The sequence below is a fragment of the Bactrocera tryoni genome, chromosome 1 (assembly GCF_016617805.1).
Source record: "Bactrocera tryoni isolate S06 chromosome 1, CSIRO_BtryS06_freeze2, whole genome shotgun sequence".
NCBI classification, from domain to species: Eukaryota; Metazoa; Arthropoda; class Insecta; order Diptera; family Tephritidae; genus Bactrocera; species Bactrocera tryoni.
This window is the reverse complement of record NC_052499.1, coordinates 28,976,618-28,998,196: the sequence shown is the minus strand read 5'-3', so window position 1 is coordinate 28,998,196 and position 21,579 is coordinate 28,976,618. Positions and strand designations below refer to the sequence as shown.

Sequence of the window (21,579 nt, the reverse complement as noted above, 5' to 3'; positions counted from 1 at the left end):
CTATCTGTTGTGATTGCAGCTTCTCTACGTCGAATCTTCCTTGTGTTCTTGGCGTGCGTTTTTTGCTGCACAGAGGCGTGTGCGAATCTTGGCTGCAACAAGATAGTGGTCCGAGTCGATGTTAGTACCTCGGAGCGCACGCACATCTAAAACACTGGAGACGTGCTAGCGCAAGATTGCTTGGTGTGCTAGACCGCTGCAGGGAGGACGGTGCCATCTCTCACGAAGAGTGGAAGAGAGTAGCGGCAGCTATTTCGTCAGTCTTCCTCAAGGTGGTTAAGAGAAACCCGGGACCACCCCCAAAATGTGTAAGTGCCGGTTGGCATCATGGGCTGCATAAGCTGACAAGGTATGTCGATGAAAGATCGGCCATCTTATATAAGGAGGCAGTATCTCAGGTGGGGGAGGTTTGGAAGGGAGCCAGACTGGAGGCCGTGGACAAAGCGTGGACCTTCCTCTTCGCCCTAGGGCTCGCGTCTGGCTGCCGGCTGAACCTTCCACCTCAAATGAGATTGAGGAAATCCTCAAGTACTGCAATCCCTCTCTCCCCACGTATGACTGGAGGGTTATAAGGCTGGAGAGAACCGATGAACCATATCGGCAAGCGTTGATAATGCTTAACGAGGAGTCCATCGGTCCTCTCAGCAAAACCAAGGGAGCCATCAGTTATGTTTTCAAAATGGTTGTGCTAAAGGTACTCCCAACTGATACCAGGACTGATGGCACCCAAGCTGCAGATGCAGGGGAGAAGGCCGACGGCGTTAGCGATGGTCAAGCGACCATAGAAAACGACCCAAACCTCTCGGACGTGGCGAGTTCTGGAGGCGGTTCGTCGATTGGCGATTCCGTCTTCAGCCTCGAACAACTGTTTGAGGAGGTGAGGGTCGATTACGACATGAGCGCTGAACTGGCGCTCCAAAAGGAGAGTCTGAAGGATGAAATTCCTCCAGATTATTGGTAGCGGGATCTCTGGCTTGAGGACGAGGAGCCATAAGATGCTGGCGACCAATGATGCAGGTAGAAACAGAGCCTGTATGCTGGTCAGAAATGAATTAACGGTATTTCTTTTACCTAATTTTAGCAATGCTGACATAGTAACAGCAAAACTGGAGTGCGATACCGGAAATGTCTGGATTATCTCCGCGTATATGCCGCACGATGATGCGGTGAAGCCACCTCCCGTATTGCTAAGGAAGACCTTGGCTGAAGCGTCCCGGAATGGTGCCGACGTCATCATCGGCTCGGACGCCAACTCGCGACACTCGATCTGGGGCAGCTCGGATGCAAATAATAGAAGTGAGTCGCTTTTTGATTTTATTGTAAGCGAAAATCTTCGCATTTGTATTAGGGGAAATGCCCCCAACTTTTGTGACCGCATGCAGGGCGGAGGTTCTCGACCTAGCCCTAGTCTCTCATGTGATTGCCCCGCTGATCTCAAATTGGAGGGTCCTCGATGATCACTCTTTTTCTGATCACAGGTATATCGGTTTTAGTTTAGTCGAAGAAGGTCCGCCTGGGAAATCATTCAGAAATCCGAGGAACACGGACTGGGAGGGTTACCGAAGGAGGCTTCGGCAAACTCTTCCACGAGCACCGGGGGTGAACATGTTGGGCACCGCCGATGTGGTGGACGGGTGGGTCGAAGTCTTCAGCTCGGCGTGCATTTCTGCACTAGAGAGTTCCTGTCCACTGAAAACACCGAAGGGCGGAGGGAAACCTCAATGGTGGACTATGGAGCTCTCGGAAATTAGGGCGTCTTGTAAACGCTTATTTAACAGGGCCCGCAGAAGCGGTTAATCTGACGACTGGGCGTTGTATAAAACAAGACTTTCGATATACAAGTCCGAGTTAAGGAAGGCTAAAAGGATCTCGTGGAAAACCTACTGCGAAAAAGTGGAGGGCTGCCACGAGTACTCTAGATTCCGGCGTATTCTCGCTAAAAATCCAGTGCCTCAGGGTTATCTCAAGGATGTAAACGGGAAGTGGGCCCTAAGCAGTGAAAATACACTTCAGTTGCTCCTTGATGCTCACTTCCCTAACAGCACGTCCTCTATAGTGGCATCTCTCGGAGAGTTGCATGCTGTCTGCACGGCCTTTGCCGACCTTCTGGATGAGCGACACTTGGCATGGGCGATTAATTCGTTCAAACCGTACAAGTCCCCGGGACCGGGCGGCATCATACCAGCGCAGCTGCAGCAGGCTGTTAAGGTGTCATGCAGCTGGTTGCTACCGATCTATGCGAACTGCAGATCAGATTAGGTTACATCCCGGGGGTATGGAAACGAGTCAAAGTTACGTTCACCCCGAAGGCTGGCAGGGGCTCCCATGTCACGGCCAAGGATTTCAGACCCATCAGCCTATCCTCTTTTTTACTTAAAAATTTGGAGAGACTAATGGACTGGTATTTAAGAAGTCGCATTCCGAGAGACTACCTATCAGGAGCGCAACATGCGTATCGTAAAGGTAGGTCGGTGGACACTGCCCTGCACACTATCGTGTCGTGGCTGGAGGAAGCCATCGAGGCTAAAGATTTCGCTGTTGGGACCTTCCTTGATATTGAGGGAGCTTTCAGCAATGTCTTGCCGGAGTCAGTCATAACTGCTCTAGAGGGTCTTGGGGTGTAATAGAACCTCAAGCACCTCATCTTCAGTCTTCTGTGTGACAGAGTGGTCGAAACAGAATGGGGCAGCGCGCGCGCGCGTCGCAATGTGAGCAGGGGAACCCCTCAGGCCGGGGTTCTTTCTCCTCTTTTATGGATCCTAGTCGTCAACGACCAAGATAGATCACAGAAGATCTAACGATCTCTTCGGTAAGGCCAGCCTCTCTTTAGTAGTGGGGCTCTTGACAGGGCATTGCCTTATTGGCACGCATGCTGTAAGACTAGGAATCTTACCGGATGCCGCTTGCAAAAGCTGCTAAGAAGAAGATGCGGCAGAAACTAGCCAGCACTTCCTTCTTGACTGTCCCGCATTCGGGAGGTTAAGACTTAGACACTTGGGGGCACATACCTTCAGATATCAAGCGTATTTCCACATTTTGTATCGGCCACCAAACGTTTTGCCGATCTGTAAGTCCGAACACGGGAGTTCTATTTTCTATGGCATCACAAAGGACTACGTATAGTCCACGTGCGATCTTTGATCAACCATCTAACCTAACCTAACCCTAACCTAGCATAGATTATAAAATTTATGAAGTTTTTGCAGTTTATAAGTTTTATTGTTTTATGGGCTGAAATTGCTATATTTATATACATGAATTTCTATTGGAGAGAAAATGTCTTTTAAAATCTAGTTGCGTATGTTTGAAGTCGTTGTAGGTTTGGGTTTTAAATATGACCACAATATATTACATAATCAAACGTGAAGATCAAAATACAAAAAACATTCAAAAGTAAACAATACACTATGGTCTATGGTCTAATAAAACACTTCAGCACATTTAGATATCACATATAAGTGTAAATCTCACAGATATTTATACTGTGTATTTATGAATCGGGGAAAACCCAGCAATATTGCTAGAGCAAGATAGGCAACGATAACTTTTGACATTCGATCAGTTGCAAATTTCCTTTAACGCTTCACAACATATTTAGTCGCTCATGATATCCGCGCCACGCTCCAAACACCGATACAATTCTGGATAAGTTATGATATCTGCATTGGTTAGATTGCCACCGTTGTAGAAATCCTTATAGATCTGTGATGTAAAATAAAATTTGTTTACGAACGATAGTCATTTGAGGATCCCTGCTTCGGCACCTACCATCTGTACGATTTTGTTGTTGCGCAGCATTTCACTTCGCATCTGCATCCAAGTGCGTCGCAAGCGCTCTTCCGCCTCTGATATAAAACCAGGAGTCCAATTCTCTTGTGCCCGAAAGCGTGATAGCCGATGGCGCTCAACGATTGCACGTGGCATGGAGGCACGTTTACGACGACGCTCTTCAAGCTTCATACGTCGCCTTTGACCGGAGAGCACCTCCAATTGACGTTGGCGCTTTTCCTCAATCTCAAGACGCATTTTCTTTGCAACTTCCTCCCGCTTCTTGCTTGCCGCGGTCTCACCATAAATGGACGCCTGATTCTGCAAAGCAAAGAACTGGCAATAATAATTTAGCCGATCAGAATCATGTGGTGGCATAACGCGACGAAAGTCTCCCAGATGACTCTCTTCCCAAGCAATCTGTTGAGAAAGCGCGCTAAGTCCAGCATCATGCGTTCCTTCGTCCAGCAGTGGCGGCTCGTCGCCAGTCCTTGCTGTACTATTATTCTCAGTATTCGTTGCTGCTGGCTGCCGCTGAGTATTGAAAGTTCTGTTAAGAAAACAAGTAAATAATTATGAGATAATTTTGTCAAGTTATATGAGATTTACGTATCAGCTTTGTTCACTTTCAGCAACCGTTGTTTTATGCGTTTTCGATCCTCACGTAGTATCTGCTTTTTATCGGCTAGAGGCGTGCTTACCATTAACAGTGTGTCTCTTATTAGTGCTTTCTTCACTTGTCGATCCACCAGCTCATGCGTGTGATAACTAGGCGAATGGTTTACCTCAAGGACGTACGGTTTCATCTTCGAGTCGACTAATATGTCGAATCCGAGTATCTCGAAGCATGCTTGGATTTTATCGTGCGCCGGAAAACAGGCGTGATAGTTATGTTTCAACATTGGCCAAGCACTTAGTACTGTCTTGATGATAATATCGTCTATCTTCTGCCAAAACTCATCCACTTCGTAGTTACGACGTCGCAACCAATTGTTGATGGCACAAAATTTTCGCTTGCTGCCGCAATCATCATTGTCACACAAATCATATTGAGAGCTGCGTTTATTCACCGAATAGTTGGTCAGATGCATGAAGAGATCGCAACTGTTCTCAGTTGTTGGCTCGACATATTTGCTGGTGGCGAAGCGCGCCAAGCCTTCGTTGTAAACAAAGATCCTCAATGGATCCACAGAGGTTATTAGAGTATAGACGCGCAAGTCGAATTTGTAGCCATCAATCAATAGGGGCTGCGCAAGGAAAACAATAATTTCGGGAAACTGTAAGTTCAACATTAGCATTAAGACGTAGGCAATACCTTATTAATATATGTCTGGCAAATCATGCGCTCTGAGGGATTTATAGATTTCAAATCGTTTGTCAACCAAATACCTCGACCCATAGCGCCCGAATCCGGTTTGATAATAAACGTACGTGCCTTGTTCTTGTAGTTGTTATTGGCATAGTTTAAAGCGTCACCATAACTGTCATGTAAAAATATAATGGAGTTATTGGTAATATCGCATACATTTTTATCTACTCACTCTGCTGGGAATATCCATGTTTTCGGAAATATTTTGTAATCGCGTGGAAACAGCTTTAGCATGCGATTCAGATTGCGCGAGAGCAAGTCTTTGCGACAGATCTCCATCATACCAGGATAGTGATTGATTTGTTGAAAACGCTTCATACTCTTGTACAATTCTACTCCGGGCAGTGTATCGGTCCACAAAATATTCCAAAGCTTAGCTTCTTTAACGACCTTAAAGCCCAATGTTTTTGATACTCGGCCAATCATGCTGTAACGCGAATTGGATACACATATGCTCCCTTTTATGCTGCTGAAATGAAAGGACAAAAGGGGTAATTCGGTACTACTGGAAGGTATCCGAGGCTAATGGCAGATCTTTTAAGTTTTTGGTTTAAGGACCAAAATACATATATAAAATAATGATAGATCTGTAAATTCGTCTCAATTTATGGTTTTTATGTATAAGAACGTTGGGAAGGGGTGTGAATTTGTAGCATATAAGTAGTATTTGTTCCAATAAGAATTATGTTACAGAAGGGTGCGCATCAACTTTTTATTTACTTAACGGTGGAATTACTTCCATATAAAGGTATTATTCAAAATTTTTAAAAGATCAGCGACTATTTGTAAGATGGGACTATGATAATGTTGACTGAGAGATTAAATGCAAGTAAAAACACTCTTCGGATAATTTTAACTGCAGATTTAGGTAAAATATATGTAGGTCTTTGTTCGTTTTGTTCCTCATGAATTAAATGACGACTTAAAAGTTAACTAAACTGACAACCAACATGAAGGAACCATTTTATGATTTTTATGTATTGTATTGAGTCTAATGGAATACGTAATAACTTTTAAAGATTATATTGGTAGTCGAAAACGTCTTTTCGTATTTTATCAATAGATGTCTTTGCCGTCGTATGTCTCCAGTGCTACCAATCACAATGTGTCATACCATATAGTGTTTGAACGGCGAGATTTTAAGCTAGAAGAAGAAATTCGCTATATTTTGAAATTTTTGTATAAAAAGGGGAAGGTTGCCGCGCAAGCCACCAATGAAACTTGTGAAGTTTATTGAAACGATGCTGTCACAGTTCGTCTAGCACAACAATAGTTCGCTCACTTCCGTTCTGGAAATTTCGAAATTTCGATTTACACTGATGAAAGTTTAACGCTGATGGAATAATGTCTCTAGCGGAAATGGCAAAAAGTGGTGGTCCAAAATGGTACATATTTGTTTATTTATTTATTATTAACAATATAAAAAAATAAGTTGAAGCTTGATTAGAAATACGAAAAGACTTTTTCGACTACCTAATATACATCCTTTGCGCGTTGGCCACGGCGAATATCGCATTCGATCGAACGATGAGCTGAACGAGATATACGACGACATTGACATAGTTCAGAGAATTAAAAGACGGCGGCTACGCTGGCTAGGTCATGTTGTCCGAATGGACGAAAACGCTCCAGCTCTGAAAGTATTCGACGCTGTACCCGCCGGGGGAAGCAGAGGAAGAGGAAGACCTCCACTCCGTTGGAAGGACCAGGTGGAGAAGGACCTGGCTACGCTTGGAATATCCAATTGGCGCCACGTAGGATCGAAAAGCCACCAACCAGATAGATCATGTGTTCTAAACGATCGATTCGGATAAAATCCGGATCAATTCCGGTGCGTAGAATCGGCTGTTGTGAGAAAGAATACATTTGATAGTACGCCGGACGCAACAAACTAGGTACCCGTTAAAACAACAAAAACAACTACATCACGTTATGATCGAAGGAAGACACATCTCCAGTATTTCAGATGTGCGTACGCTCCGAGATATGCATCCACCGTTGTGCAGCAAAAAACGTTAGTCAAAAACATAAAAAAGGTTTGACGTCGAGAAGCTGCAATCATAACAGATAGCCGAACGATTTTCTACTCGACTTGCACTCCTTCTCTCTGAAAGCACTCGTCAGCAACTCGGTATAAGGGAACTGTGGGACGGCATTTTAAGCTCCTTACGTACAGCTGCAAACGAAGCCATTGTTTCTCGGTAAAAGTAAAAGACCAGCTGGTACGACGAGGAGAGAATATAGACTGCCTACCTACCTCGCATCGTTACATTGGCCACAACACGTGCGGGATGAGATACCGAGTCTTGAAAAAGGAACCTTATCAGTGTGCCTAGAAAATCAACAACTGACCAGATATTCACCATGCGCCAAATCTTCGAAAAGACCCGTGAAAAAAGGGTCGATCTTCATCGATTTTAAAGCCGCTTTTGACAGCACCAAAAGGAGATGCCTTTATGCCGCTATGTCTGAATTTGATATCCCCGCAAAACTAATACGGCTGTGTAAATTGACGTTGAGCAATACCAAAAGCTCCTTCAGGGTCGGGAAGGACCTCTCCGAGACGTTCGATACCAAAAAAGGTGACTCCCTATCGTGCGACTTCTTTAATCAACTGCTGGAGAAAATAATTCGAGCTGCAAAACTAAATGAAGAAGGTACAATCTTCTACAAGCGTATACAACTGATGGCGTATGCCGATGACTTCGATGTCATTGGCCATAACAACCGCGCTGTTAGTCACTCATTATTCCTGTCCTGCTATATGGAGCAGAGGAAGGAACGATGAAAACATTTGATGAGTCGACGATACGAGTTTTCGAGGGAAAGGTTCTGCAGAAGATTTATGGTATTTTGCACATTGGCAACGGCGAATACCGCCGTCGATGAAACGATGAGCTGAACGAGATATATAACGACATTGAGACATAGTGCCTATATAGATAATATAATGGTTTCTATTTACGTCTAACGTTTTCCTCAGTCTGGTAAGTATTATTTGTTTATTATAAAATACAGGGTTTGTCCGGAAAGTAATAGGACTCAGTCGATGTAAACAAATTATTGAACCAATCGTTAAAATTCTTAAAAAATTTTCAAAATAGGCTCCTTCTACGTCGATGCATCGCTGCCAGTGCGCTTCCCAAGTATTGAAGGCGTCATGGAAGGCATTCTCCGGAATAGCCTTAAAAGCCGAGGTGCATGCTGCTTGGATCCCCTCAGTCGTCTCAAAATGCTTGCCTTTCATCGGCCTTTTCAGGCAAGGAAACAAAAAGTCTGAGGGGCCACATCTGGGCTGCAGGGTGGCTGCGGAAGCTGTGGAATGCCGTCCTTGGTTAGGTAGCTGTTCACAAGAAAGGCGGTGTGAGCCGGGCCGTTGTCGTGGTGCAACTTCCAATCGGCTGCGCATGTTCAAGTGATTCGTCACAAAGTCATGAACCACAGATTTTGATAAATTTAACATCTGAGCATTTAAACGAATACTTAGTCGACGGTCTGAGTTCAAAACTTTGCGTACACGAGACCTTTTCCCGGCCCTCCAAAAAGGCCTGGTGCCACCGAAACACAACTCTTCTTGCTAAAACAACATTTGGGTAAGCCTGCTTGATCATTTCAAACACACAGAATTTAATCATGTGCCTCTGCTCTAACGACCCTGTATTTTCGGCTTGTACCTCTCACAGAAACACGTCGCTTGGAAATGTTTGTTCTGACTCTGCCAAGGGTATGCGGACGACATTGTAATCATAGCCAGAGGCAAATTTGAGGACACTCTCTACGACCTGGTACAACGAGGTCTAAACTTGGCAAAGGGGTGGTGTAGAGGAGTTGAATTGAGTATCAACCCCTCAGAGACGACCGTAGTTCCGTTTACGAGACGCAGGTCCTTACCCGGTCTCAGGAATCTCACACTTGGTGGTAGAGAGGTCGAGATGACTAGCAGGATCAAATATCTTGGTCTTACGCTGGATTCAACTTTGCGGTGGAAGCAGCATATGAACCAGACCCTGGTAAAAGCAACAAAAGCATTAATGGTGTGCAATCGGCTGGCGGGAAAATCCTGGGGCTATAAGCCAAGGATCGTAAGGTGGTTATACACCATTATTGTACGTCAATAGCCCTCCTCCCGAAGGACAGCATTACCAAAACAATTAACTTCACGAAGAAGTTCAAGGTTACCCTCGGCAACAAGAATAAGTGGAACGACTCCACTCTTAAGCTAACGCTGAGGGAAAGCACGTTGATGTGGTACACCGACGGCTCGAAAACGTCAGAGGGAATTGGGGCAGGGATCGCTGGTCCTCGCACCAAACTCTCCATACCGTTGGGGAAGCTTTCCGAGTATTTTCCAGGCAGAGGTCTTTGCCATAAGTCGATGTATATAGATAAACCTCCAACGCAACTACCGCAATGAGCGAATAACTATACTCAGCGATAGTCAAGCGGCACTAAAAGCAATCTCCTCCTACGAGATCAAATCGCTACTAGTGCAGGAGTGTAGAGAACGGTTGAACAGCCAAGCTGAACGAAACCAGGTGCACCTAATTTGGGTGCCTGATTATAGAGGTATAGCCGGCAACGAACTGGCTGGTGAGCTTGCCCGCTCTGCAGCCTTGACTAATATGGTAAGGCCCGAACCATTCACCGGGGTGGGCCCCCATACCGTTAAGGATCTCCTCCGTAAGGAAGAAAGAGTGGGCAGGGAAAGGAATTGGCAACGAGTGCATGGTATGCGACATGCTAAGTTGCTAATTGGGGGGTACAACCAGAATAGGTTTAAAGCAATAATTAACCTCCCAAGGGATAAACTCAGGCTACTGATCGCATTCTACACCGGCCACTGCAAGTTGAATAGACATTTATTTAACATTGGCCTATCATCTTGCGCCAACTGCCGGTTTTGCGACAGGGAGCCTGAAACCCCGGAACACCTGCTGACCGACTGCACAGCAGTCTGTAGACGCAGGTTAAAGGCCCTTGGATCCATGTTTCCGAATAGGGATCACATCGCCTCACTAGCACCCAGTAGGATATTGGACTTTATCAGTATACTGAGGCTTAGTGAGTAACTGTGAGTTAGGAGAGGGCACAATAGACCTAAGGTCGCGGTGCATTCCTCAATTATTTATCTATCTATCTATCTACATATGTATAAAAATTTGAAGAACGTGAAAACAAGGTTAAGTATTTTTATTTACGATGTCTAAATATATAGATTTACAAAATTCCATGAGAAGAATCGCTATTAATTCTAAAAATAAATTAAATCTATCAGATCATATTCGAAGAAAAAAGAAGTAACCACTAATATTATTTCATACCATGTGTGATACCAAATATACATACATATATTTTGTTTTTCTACTTACGATATATTTGGTTGGTCATCCCTTGACATCTGGGAAGATTTCGGTATACTGGCGCATTTTAAACGGAAGCACACATTATTCAACTGGATTAAGCCATCGGACACGTCTTGGTTTTTCTCCAAATGTTCGCTCGGATCATATTTTTCACTCTTCAGTTTTTCATTGCCGTTACAGCCTTTTTGCTGCACGGAGCTTTCACAGTCGCCATTTCGCTCCTTCAGTGCACTCTCCAATTCAAAATCAATATGCACACCGCGATTTTTTTCTTTGCGTATTTTATCTTTGGAAAGACGCCGCAACTCTTGGATTCGCTTAAAGAATTTGGAATTTTTCAAATTCATTTTTCAGGCTACTTATTTTACTATATATTTAAATATAAAGCAAATGTTAGTATCGCAATTAATTTTAGTGCAACACTATTAGTATTATGGATTGATGACTGAAGGGCGCTGAATCGGCTCCGTCCGTAATTAATTGTGTGGACTCTTCCGCTATATATTTTATATATTTTTTTAATTTTGACTATCCAGCTAGTCAAAAACTTTGCTGATCGAATTTGTATTATAAAATATTGTTTAAAAATGGTACAAATAAAGATTTCCGGCAAATGTTAAAGCATTTCTTGGTTACAAATTTTAAATTTGTTTTTTTGTCGAAAATTTTGACGAACAAAAGAAAATCTTTTTGTGCTCTGCTTTTGTACTGAAACAAACTGAATCAATTTATGTGTATTTTGAAGGAATATTTTCGATAAAATCTCTATGATATCTATCTATCTACACCGGAAAAATCAAAATCAATTTACGATATAAGTTGTGCGTAATTCAATCGGAGGATGAGTGAGAAATAATGAATTTAAATTTACATAATCTGATCCGTGGTCTGATGCATTTTTATATGTATGTATATACACAATTAGAGTGTCGGAGCGACAGTGGGCGAAATGATACATATTAACCAAAGGTTGCATGTTGATGCTGTTGCAACGAGCATATAGACCTTGCATGGGAGGAAGTCGCTTAACAGTATGCCCAAGAAACGAGCTACTTCGAAGGGTTGGAATCAATGTGAGAAGGGATTAAGTGAATTGGTTTCATGGGGCATTAAAAGACCCATTTCAACCAAATTTGGTACGTGTCATTTTTCCCCACATTTCTATATAATAGTGCGCAATCGGACTGCAGCCGCGCCTACTTCCTATGTAACACAATTTTAAATTCCATCTGATTTTTCCTTTCGAGTGCACGAATCAACAGTGTGTCTTTGTGTTCAAAATGGATAAAATTGGACGGAAACTTGACTTAACCTCCATACTACAAACATATGATTCCAGGTGACTTTACTCCATATGATTGGTGATGCTATGTGAGATACCTTAATGAATATTAGGGAACATTTTATTAGTATGTGCCACGTTAATACTATATAGTATTGGCAAAAATGGATAAAACAGGGTCGATACTACCCCAACTCTCATATACTACATACGTATAATGATTTTCGTTTAACAAATCTTATATCGATTATGTTAGCCAGTGTATGAGTTACATATAGTATATAATTGCTTAGATTGCAATCTTCTGGTTGACGTTTTGTACTTTTAGGTATTTCCCTGTCTTTAAATATTTTATCGTTTTTAATATTATGTCTATTTTGAACTACAATTAAACTATTTTTTGCCAACATCTGACGATTCACATCTCGTAAAAATACCTCTTGCTAGTATGGAAAACAACTAGCTGACTGGTTTTCTTTGCGCTTGATACTAGTTGTACAATTTTCTGTAACTAGTAGATTTAAGTACAGCGCTTTTCAGTCAATCAGAATAATTAAAATAGTTATCAAATTAACAATTAGCTTGTTCGAATTTTTATTTTATCAAAATTACAAATACGTTATCAAAAAATTTGAAACTTTCAATATATATGTACATAATTAAATTGTGATGCAATTGAATTTTTGATATATGGCGAATGCATTTAACTGCGAGAAACTTCATAGTTATACTTCTTTTACATAACTATGTAGATCTTATATCTAACGAATGTATAACATTTAAAACTTTATTTAATCAATTAAGGCACAAAACAAATATACTTTTGCTGATTTCCTTCTCGTCCTTTCTTTTTTCTCCTTGTTTCATTTCACTCGGGATATATTTTACAGATGTTTATGGTGTCGTAAACATATTTCATCTCCGGGCGATCGTCTGCTTCAAAGGCCACACACTGCGAACCTAATAATATCAAATTTTTACACATATCACGTTCACCATTTTGTATCGGTTGTCGTGCATCTATGAGGTCGTCAAACTGATCTTTACGAATACCATTTATATATTCTGGCAACAAATGTGGTTTACGATTTTGATCCACTGCTCGCAAGCCTGTGAATGTCTCCAACAACATAACACCATAACTATACGTGTCCACTTTTGTGCTAAGCTTTTTGCCGCGTAAAAACTCCTGAGGCAAATATGGTTTTGTGCCGTAAATTTGAGATACAGTAACTGAGCGGCTTACTGAAGCGGGTCCTTCGCGGGCCAATCCAAAATCACCTATACGAGGTGTCAAACAAACATCAAGTAGCACATTCGCGGGCTTTATGTCACCGTGTATGAGAGGTTTAATATCACAAACGTGTAGAAAATTGATACCACTGTAAATAAGTTAACGTATTAATACCATTATAATATTTATTGTTGATGTTGGCATACCGCGCTGCACCGAGACAAATTTCGACACGTTCCTTCCAAGTCAATGGGTTTTCTTTCTTCGAGTATAAACGCTGCTCCAATGTTCCACCTTTCATTAGTTGATAGACCAAGCAAGGTTTTTCTCCATTCAAAGAGTAACCAAATAGTGGTAAAACATTGTCATGACGATAACGGCTCAAATGCTTTAGTTCATTGAGACTCTGTTGTAGTTGCACTTTGCTGCTGTCCCGGCCGTTGACTGCATTGTATTGCAACTGTTTGACAGCTACTTCGGTACACTTCCATGTGCCTTTATAAACAGTTCCAAAACCACCTCTTCCAAGCTTTAAATGTTCACTCCAATTTTCAGTGGCTTCCGTCAATTCCTCGTAACTTATTTCGATCATGTAGCGAGCGAATTCACGCACATCTTGTTCAATGCGTTGGGTAGATGTAGGTGCGGTTTGTTCATAGGAGGAAATTGAGGTGTTGTTATTGGAATTACTTACACCGGATGAGGAAGAGTTTATGGGACCATTCAGCTGTTTTATGTCCGAATTAGCCATTAGCATAGTTAACCGTGGTTGACTCCTTGGTATAAGGAGCTGATATTTGCGCTCCACAAAGTCCTTTAGCATACGCATGGCGTGATGTTGTTCATTTCTGTAATAAACGTGCATATATTAGTAAATTTAAACGATTAATTAATTGATGGTTTTAATTCATAAACAGGTTCTACTTTTATATATGTTTTTTTCTCTTACTTCCACAAAAGCATAAAAAGTTCAGTGACTGTATGCTTGCATTCAATACCCCACTTTCGTATCAACTGCCAAGATGGTGACTTGCCCAACTCTTGTTGTTGGTTTATAAACTGAAATAAATAAAATAAACGAAAAATGTCGTTAAAACGAACGCAAACTGCTTTTGAGTGGCATTTGCCGGAGAGTTGACGATAACGTTAGTGAATGGAGTTGCCGCTAGTTTAACTTGCTCACCTTCACATCGGCTGGTCTTAATTGCATGACTTCGGCCAATTGCATCCAAACTTGCATTTCGTCCAAATGTTCACATAGTAAACGTAATTGCTGTGATGGCAGCTCCTCAATGTACCGGTCTTTGACATAGCCACTGCTCCTGCTGCTACCGCCAGCACCAATACCAACGCTGCTGCCAGCGCTATTTCCATTTGCTATACCATTGCTCGCTTCGAAGTTACCACTATTGTTGGGTGATAAAATGCTACGAGATCGTGACACCGACATTGCAACTGAATTATAATGCAATCTTATTTAATTGTATTGTTTCGATTGAATTTGGTTGACTCATCCAACTTAGATGAGCAGATGCGTATCTTTATATTAATGACAATGCAATTTAATCACTTTCGCTAATAACAAATTGACAATTACTTTCCCAATTAAACTATGTTCACCATATATAAAAACTGTTTCTTTATTTAATTTCAAGAAAATCCTTTTATTTCAACCTGTGCACATGCGTACTTTATCCAATAATTGTTCAATTGAAGTGGAATTGTGCTCTGATTGCGCCTCTTCTGGGAAAACTCAACAGCAAAAAAAAAATAGTAAATAAAGCCCAAAACGAGCGCAACTAGTATCAGAGATAAATGTGAGAAACAAAACAAATAATACGAAACTGAAGTGAAGCTTTTAGTACTAATTGAAAACCTCACTTACAAACTTCCTACTGAGTTGCCAAGATTCGATTATAAAATTAGTTCTGTAAGAAATCATAAAAAGCTATAATTTCAATATTTAGAGCACTTTTCTGAAAAACCGTAATAGTTCTAAAATTTATAGCACTATTGGCCTATGTAGCAATACTGCTAGAATTTGTAAAAATTTGTTTGTCGCTACTAAGCCACTAATGAATATGAATAGCCTTGCATCATAACTGTTAAAGATCAAAAGTTCTAAAACTTTTATATTATTTTAAATAAGTTTTTCTTGTGAATGTTATCAGGGAACAGTGGCGTAGCTGGGGGCGGGCCGAAGAGGGCCGTCGCCTCGGGCGCAACGTCTTGGGGGCGGCAAAACGATCTTCGCTGTTTTTTAATATTAAGAAAAATACTTCAACAAATTTTTTTACAAAATTTATTATAAAAGATAAAGAGTTGTACACTCACAATGTAATAATCTGAATAACAATTAAAAATATTAATTTTTACTCGAATACTCTTCAGTCTTTGAATTTTTCTTATATCTTTCTTAAAAATAGTGATAGAACTTAAAGATGCACTTTTCTAGCTTTGTCTAAAGAGGTGTCACTCTCACAGTTACCCTATGCTTTGAATGTAACAAATACTTTTCTCTAAATTTTCAAAATTGATATTTAAAAACTTCAATTCTGGCAAAACTTCCTGCAAATTGTGTCAAAAGTGTACAAGATATAGGGCGAAAATGGGGTTTTTCGATGGCTTTTAATAAGATGTCTTGTGAATTTACTATCAATTTCCTCAAAAACCGTATTGTGAGAATTTTGGAACTTCAGAATTTGCGTGGCTTCTAGTTTCTAAATTTTACAGTCTTAATATCGAATATATTTTGTAAGAATTCACATTTGTTCGAACCACCTCATGAATCTTGTAGGTAGGTAGATAAAGGGGGGCGGCAGAACATCCTTGGTCCCGGGCGCCCGAAGTTGTAGCTACGCCACTGTCAGGGAATGTCTATCATATACAGAGAACGTATACCATAGACAGAGTACGTATGTATATCATAGAGAAGGCAGAGAACGTAACTTTTTGCAGGACTACTCGTCCGAGATGAGGGTGTTTCTCCACACTTTTGCAACAGGGACTCAAAAATAACAAAATTGAGCATTTTCACTCTTAAGGTGGGTTTCCAACTCTCAAGAAATGTAAAAATTCATATAAAACAACGCTTAAGAAACCGCATAAAATTTTCTTGTGCTAGTATGCGGCTGTAAAGAAATCTAGTACTAATTTTTAATAAATTTTTTCAATAAAATGCGAGTATGGCAACGCTAGTTTTGCGAAGGAACATGAAATCAACAATTGTTTCTTGAAGGAAATTCAAAGCAATCGTTAAATTCATTTGAGTGAATTAGTTCATTTTGAAATGATGTATTAAATTTACCAATCATTAACCACATTCCTTAAATCGCAAGGAAATTTTTTATATTTTTACTTAAACACATAAGTATATTTTCTTTCTTTATTTTCTCTTGCTCTTTTAATGTGCTTCATTCACTATGCGTAACATGCTGTCAAATTTACTGGACTACAGCTCAAGAAATAGTGAATTTAAAAATCGAAGAATTCACTTTTAAAGCCTCACAAGGCGACGCGCATCTCAAATTCTAGTGAATATTTTGACGTCAATTTTAGCATAGATAGTCAATAACAGTACCACAAAAATACAGGAAAAAAATTTGCCGATTCAAAAAACACGCGAAGAATAAATTAAAAATTCATCTTTAAATTTAATCACAGTAGTATGTATGTAGATTACGTATATTTTACGTTTTTACGTGACAGAATACGTGGTATTAATCCCTAAATTTTTTATAAATTATTATAATTGATTTTCAGTCTTAAGTTTTTAAAATCGAGGATTTAAAAAAATTGTCATTTGTCATATGAGCCATTCACAATAGTAAAACTAGTATACAACTTGACGTAATATCTTCGCCACATTCATTTGCGTCATCGCCTTAATTTTTCGACAAATCTGGCTACGTAACATACAGACGAAAGTGGAACAAAACAGAGAATAAAAAACTTTCAGTCACTGCATTTGGTAAAATTATTGGTTTATATATTTTATTGCTACGCGGAATCTCCAACATATTGAACGTAAAAATCGATGGAATAGCTTTCGTAACCGAAGTATAACCTGGGTGCAATGATGGAACAGTGGCAGGAACTTAGTATGGGGAAATTAAGTATATCTGGGTGCGATACTCAATCGTCATCCGAAGCAAAACAGCAGGCAAAACAACAAACATCTCAATTGTTACAACAGCAAAGCTATTCATCAATAATTGATTTGCCCGATTTTGGTGATTGCAGTGATGACCAGAAATATGTTATTTATAAGCATGATGATTTGTTTTGTGAGAGTTATCCATTAATGCGTGAAATACGCAGACAAGGCAAACTTTGTGATGTTACCTTAAAGGTGAGCTTTGGAACTAAAGTTTGAATTCTGTTTAAACTACTTTTAAATAATTTTCTTTCTAGGTTGAAGATCAGTCCTTCTCGGCACATCGTATTGTGTTGGCAGGTACAATACCGTACTTTTATGCCATGTTCACCAACAATATGGCTGAGAGCCGTATAAAGGAGATCACCATGAAAGAGATTGAACCGAACGCACTCGAAAGTCTCATTAATTACGCTTACAGTGGGCAGGTGCGCATCGACAACCAGAATGTGCAAAGTCTTATGGTGGGTGCATCGTTTTTACAGTTAACCAAGGTGCGTAATGCCTGTGCGGACTTCTTGATTTCACGATTTCATCCGCATAACGTTTTGGGCATACGTCAATTTGCGGACTCTATGGGTTGCACTCATTTAATTGAGGCTGCTGACAAGTACATTGATCAGAATTTTGCAAAAGTCGTACAATCCGAGGAGTTTTTGGGTTTGGATTTTGGTGAACTAATCGATCTCATACGACGCGATGAGCTTAATGTACCAAGCGAGGAAATCATTTTTGAGGCCTGCATGAAATGGGTAAAACATATAGAAGAGAAGCGTGCTGTACTTTTCCCACAGGTATTATCCAAAGTACGTTTACCATTATTATCACCACAATTTCTGGCAGATCGTGTGGCACGTGAAGAGTTAATACGCTCCTCACATCAATGTAGAGATTTGTTAGATGAGGCAAAAGATTTCCATTTAATGCCAGAACGCCGAGGATTGTTGCAAAGCTTCAGGTGAGTAGAAAATTTATGTTCAAAATGTGCGATGATTTTATATTGAATTTGTTTGTTCATTCATTAGAACACGACAGCGTTGCGGTGAGTTTATTATGGGCCAGATTTATGCAGTTGGTGGACTAGCTAGCAACGGTGAATCAGTGAGCACCGTGGAAATTTACGATCCAGTTGTCAAGAAATGGGAAATGGGCGAACAAATGTCGATGATGCGGTATGTGCGCAATACTAGAGAAAATTTTTTTAAAAATATGCTGAATTTCTAGCTTCCTTTCCTTCCTTTTAATTTTGTAGCTCTCGCGTCGGTGTCGCTGTTATGGATGGTAAACTGTACGCTTTTGGTGGTTTCAATGGTACCGAACGTCTGTCCACTGTAGAGGTATACGATCCAAAAAAGAATAAATGGTCACAGGGGCGTGCAATGCTGTGCAAGCGCAGGTAAATTTAATAATTCTCAAAATTAATTGTGGAATATTTTCTATATGTACAACAACGATTGCATGTTTAAATGCAAAATTATTAATATTTTTTTTCTTATAGCGCCGTTGGGGTGGCCGCTTTAGATGATTGCATTTATGTTTGTGGTGGTTATGATGGTGTAACGTCTCTAAATACAGTAGAATGTTACTGTCCAAAGACTGATATTTGGAAGACGGTAAGAGAATATGTAACAATTTGGAAAATGTTTTTTAATATTATAGTTCTTAAGCATTTTCTTGTTTTTGCTTTGGTTTTGTTTTCGTGTTTTTAGTTAAAATTCTTTCTTTTTTTTATTTAATTTTATTTACAAATTTTGTTTTCTTAATTTTAAAATATATTATTTAATTTAAAAATTTGTTTTAATTCTTAATTTTATTTTAGTTTTATTTTTTTTGTTAGTTTTTTTTTTAGTATTTTTTACCATTGTATTGTATATTTTTTTTATAATTCGCCCAAATTGTTCACTGTTATTGACCCCATTTTCCTATTTTATATAGGTGGCACCCATGATGAAGTATCGTTCGGCGGGTGGCGTTGCCGCATTGGGAGGTTATGTTTACGCGCTTGGTGGTCATGACGGACTTTCTATTTTCGATTCGGTAGAACGTTACGATCCGGTCAAAGACGTTTGGCTCAAAATGCATTCAATGTTAAATCGTCGCTGTCGTTTAGGTGTTGCTGCGCTAAATGGCAAGCTATATGCTTGTGGTGGTTACGATGGTACATCATTTCTGCGCTCAGTTGAGGTTTATGATCCAATAACCGATACCTGGAGTCTTGTAACGCCTATGAATTGTAAACGTAGTCGCGTTGCTCTAGCAGCAAATATGGGAAAATTGTGGGCGATTGGCGGTGAGTAAAAATCGTAGTTGTTATTCATACAAGTTTGTTTTGTATCTATGTTGAATTCCAGGGTACGATGGTGAGTCCAATTTATCGACAGTTGAAGTCTACGATCCCGAAACGGATAAATGGTCGTTTGAACCCTCAATGTGTGCTCATAGCGGTGGTGTTGGTGCTGGTGTTATACGTAAACAATAATTAGCTTCAATTTATTCTTATTATTACTAAATATAGGCAATATTATATAGTACTCTTAGCTCATATGTATTTTTAGATTATTAATTTATGTTTTTAAAAAGCAAAACTGCACTTGCTTGCCTTTTATCAAAATTATTTATGTGTCATGTTATAATGTATGCTCTCTATTACACAAACTATTTAATGCACTTACGAAAATCATTCCAAATTCTTTAGAAAACACTGAAATAAAAGCGAAATTTCAAAATAAGCTATTGGCTTAAAAACTTTAAAAGTATTTGCCTAGCGGAAATGGTACAGCGCTATATACTAATTTGTCAATTGTATTAAACTAAAGCTAATATCAAATAAATAAAAAAAACTGCTGTCAGTTTTTAGCAAACATTTTCGATCAAGAATATGAAAAGTAGGCATTTAGCAATATTAATTAGCATAGTAATTTTACCTCCTAACATTTATGTATGTATGTGTTTTCATAAATAGAATTGTAAATTATTGAACTGAAGTAAACACAATGATTGAAACTAAAACAATTATTGTTGACATGTAGCACTTGAAGTTTTAGAAATTAGAAAAAATGTAGTATTTATTACTCAATCACATCGCGTACGAACCAATAAAAGTATATCAATGCAATTACGCCCCCAATAGATAAATTGTATACAATTGTTTTTTCAATTCACTTTCGGAATGCTTAGTGTGCCACTTCTGTACATATGTATATGCAAAATAAAAAAAAAAAACAACGCAGCAATGAGATTACCCATTGTTATCAATGCGCAAATATTAAATTTGCCGCTTTTCATGCAATCTATCGATTGTGCACTTTTGCAAATTGGCTTAAACGCTCAACAATCTAGCTGTGTGCATTTGCCTTGCATGTGTGCACAAGAATGTGTGTTGATCAGCTGCAATTGCAACAGGTTGTAATCAATATTTGCACAACAATAAATTGGAATATGTCTCGGAAGCTTTGTTTACTTCGCAGGTTTATATTCTTTGGTTTGTAATTTGCCGCCAATACTATCAACGTGTTGGAGCGTATGTACAAATACGGCTGTGGACGGTTGCAATTGCAGTTTTGCATTGTTGGGGGTCGGCAATGCACGATTTTCTGATACGCGAACATTTATATACATACACACATACATATACATACATATATGTATGTGTATCAAATGCACAGTACGTATAACAAATGCGTAGAGTTTGGTGTCAGTTATTTTTAATTTCTTATTTTAATACTTTCACTATTTAATACAACGAAGAAGAAGACAGTGCACATCGCGTGCCGTGTACTGTTTATGGTTTTGAAATAGCGGTTGCATCCTGTCATGGTTAATTGGAGAAAGGGGTGGTCATCTGCTAATAAGTTTCGCTGATTGGTTCTTATCGATATTACATAGTGTTTGGCAATTAATTAATTTACGCAGCTCCAGGAATGGTGATAAAATTAATTTAGATATGCAGAAATATAATTATTTATATGTATGTATATCCAATCAACTGTGTGTATTTGTTGTTTACTACGTAAACATGAAAATGCCTAAGCCATAAAACGCCATCAAACCACTAGTTTATGTGAATAAAACAAGATTTATGTGCGTATGTATGTACATATGTACATATATACTATATGAAACACGTACAAACATAAATATCATTTTCATGCAAATATTTTTGTTCTTCATATTTATGCATTTATAACAATTCACTTGTGGGCGCCTAATTGGTTTTCGCAGAATAAATTCACTTTTAGTTGACATATGCACATATGTACATATGTATAACAAAGATTTAATTTATCTCTAATATGACTTGATTTTATTACAAAGATTATTTAAATACATATTTACAAACACACAGTTAAATTTTAATTAAAAGATGAAAAAAGTATAGTTGTTAGTGTACCAGCAAACGGTGGTACC

At 39.5% G+C, this 21,579-nt stretch overlaps 4 protein-coding genes across 5 annotated transcripts; 2 read left to right on the top strand and 2 right to left on the bottom strand.

Moving 5' to 3' along the window:
- The first annotated feature begins 351 nt into the window (after positions 1 to 351).
- LOC120766511 lies at positions 352 to 2,259 on the top strand. Its single transcript, XM_040092074.1, has 4 exons — positions 352 to 398; positions 469 to 957; positions 1,082 to 1,296; positions 2,057 to 2,259. The coding sequence occupies exons 1-4, from the start codon at positions 352 to 354 to the stop codon at positions 2,257 to 2,259; spliced, it is 954 nt and encodes a 317-aa protein (XP_039948008.1).
- A 975-nt stretch (positions 2,260 to 3,234) lies between these two features.
- Positions 3,235 to 10,847, bottom strand: LOC120781299 (tubulin polyglutamylase TTLL13P). 2 transcript variants are annotated; one of them, XM_040113497.1, is made up of 6 exons: positions 10,507 to 10,847; positions 5,310 to 5,606; positions 5,084 to 5,249; positions 4,378 to 5,015; positions 3,769 to 4,318; positions 3,235 to 3,702 (listed from the first exon to the last, which is right to left on the bottom strand). In XM_040113497.1, the coding sequence occupies exons 1-6, from the start codon at positions 10,845 to 10,847 to the stop codon at positions 3,595 to 3,597; spliced, it is 2,100 nt and encodes a 699-aa protein (XP_039969431.1). In that variant the 3' UTR covers positions 3,235 to 3,594. The 2 variants fall into 2 exon arrangements, with proteins under 2 accessions (XP_039969431.1, XP_039969439.1); XM_040113505.1 differs by having other exon boundaries at positions 3,595 to 3,702; positions 5,310 to 5,603.
- A 1,579-nt stretch (positions 10,848 to 12,426) lies between these two features.
- Positions 12,427 to 14,826, bottom strand: LOC120773093 (serine/threonine-protein kinase pelle). The gene is made up of 4 exons (XM_040102066.1): positions 14,200 to 14,826; positions 13,966 to 14,075; positions 13,223 to 13,864; positions 12,427 to 13,164 (listed from the first exon to the last, which is right to left on the bottom strand). Exons 1-4 carry the CDS (start codon positions 14,464 to 14,466, stop codon positions 12,651 to 12,653), a joined length of 1,533 nt encoding a protein of 510 aa, XP_039958000.1. The 5' UTR covers positions 14,467 to 14,826; the 3' UTR covers positions 12,427 to 12,650.
- A 2,116-nt stretch (positions 14,827 to 16,942) lies between these two features.
- Positions 16,943 to 20,312, top strand: LOC120773085 (kelch-like protein 18). The gene is made up of 7 exons (XM_040102054.1): positions 16,943 to 17,367; positions 17,430 to 18,130; positions 18,198 to 18,344; positions 18,425 to 18,568; positions 18,671 to 18,785; positions 19,108 to 19,462; positions 19,524 to 20,312. Exons 1-7 carry the CDS (start codon positions 17,092 to 17,094, stop codon positions 19,649 to 19,651), a joined length of 1,866 nt encoding a protein of 621 aa, XP_039957988.1. The 5' UTR covers positions 16,943 to 17,091; the 3' UTR covers positions 19,652 to 20,312.
- The last annotated feature ends 1,267 nt before the right edge of the window (positions 20,313 to 21,579 follow it).

What these genes read in the sequence shown, in the direction of transcription:
- LOC120766511 (XM_040092074.1), top strand. Translation starts at nt 352, where the DNA reads ATGTCGATGAAAGATCGGCCATCTTATATAAGGAGGCAGTATCTCAG. An exon ending in GAAATTCCTCCAGATTATTG is followed by an intron (nt 958 to 1,081) that starts GTAGCGGGATCT and finishes ACCTAATTTTAG; the next exon opens with CAATGCTGACATAGTAACAG. An exon ending in CTCGGATGCAAATAATAGAA is followed by an intron (nt 1,297 to 2,056) that starts GTGAGTCGCTTT and finishes CGTCCTCTATAG; the next exon opens with TGGCATCTCTCGGAGAGTTG.
- LOC120781299 (XM_040113497.1), bottom strand. Translation starts at nt 10,847, where the DNA reads ATGAATTTGAAAAATTCCAAATTCTTTAAGCGAATCCAAGAGTTGCGG. An exon ending in GATGACCAACCAAATATATC is followed by an intron (nt 5,607 to 10,506) that starts GTAAGTAGAAAA and finishes CTTTCATTTCAG; the next exon opens with CAGCATAAAAGGGAGCATAT. An exon ending in ACATGGATATTCCCAGCAGA is followed by an intron (nt 5,250 to 5,309) that starts GTGAGTAGATAA and finishes TTTACATGACAG; the next exon opens with TTATGGTGACGCTTTAAACT.
- LOC120773093 (XM_040102066.1), bottom strand. Translation starts at nt 14,466, where the DNA reads ATGTCGGTGTCACGATCTCGTAGCATTTTATCACCCAACAATAGTGGT. An exon ending in TAAGACCAGCCGATGTGAAG is followed by an intron (nt 14,076 to 14,199) that starts GTGAGCAAGTTA and finishes TATTTATTTCAG; the next exon opens with TTTATAAACCAACAACAAGA. An exon ending in CTTTTTATGCTTTTGTGGAA is followed by an intron (nt 13,865 to 13,965) that starts GTAAGAGAAAAA and finishes CGTTTATTACAG; the next exon opens with AAATGAACAACATCACGCCA.
- LOC120773085 (XM_040102054.1), top strand. Translation starts at nt 17,092, where the DNA reads ATGATGGAACAGTGGCAGGAACTTAGTATGGGGAAATTAAGTATATCT. An exon ending in TTTGTGATGTTACCTTAAAG is followed by an intron (nt 17,368 to 17,429) that starts GTGAGCTTTGGA and finishes TTTTCTTTCTAG; the next exon opens with GTTGAAGATCAGTCCTTCTC. An exon ending in AAAATTGTGGGCGATTGGCG is followed by an intron (nt 19,463 to 19,523) that starts GTGAGTAAAAAT and finishes GTTGAATTCCAG; the next exon opens with GGTACGATGGTGAGTCCAAT.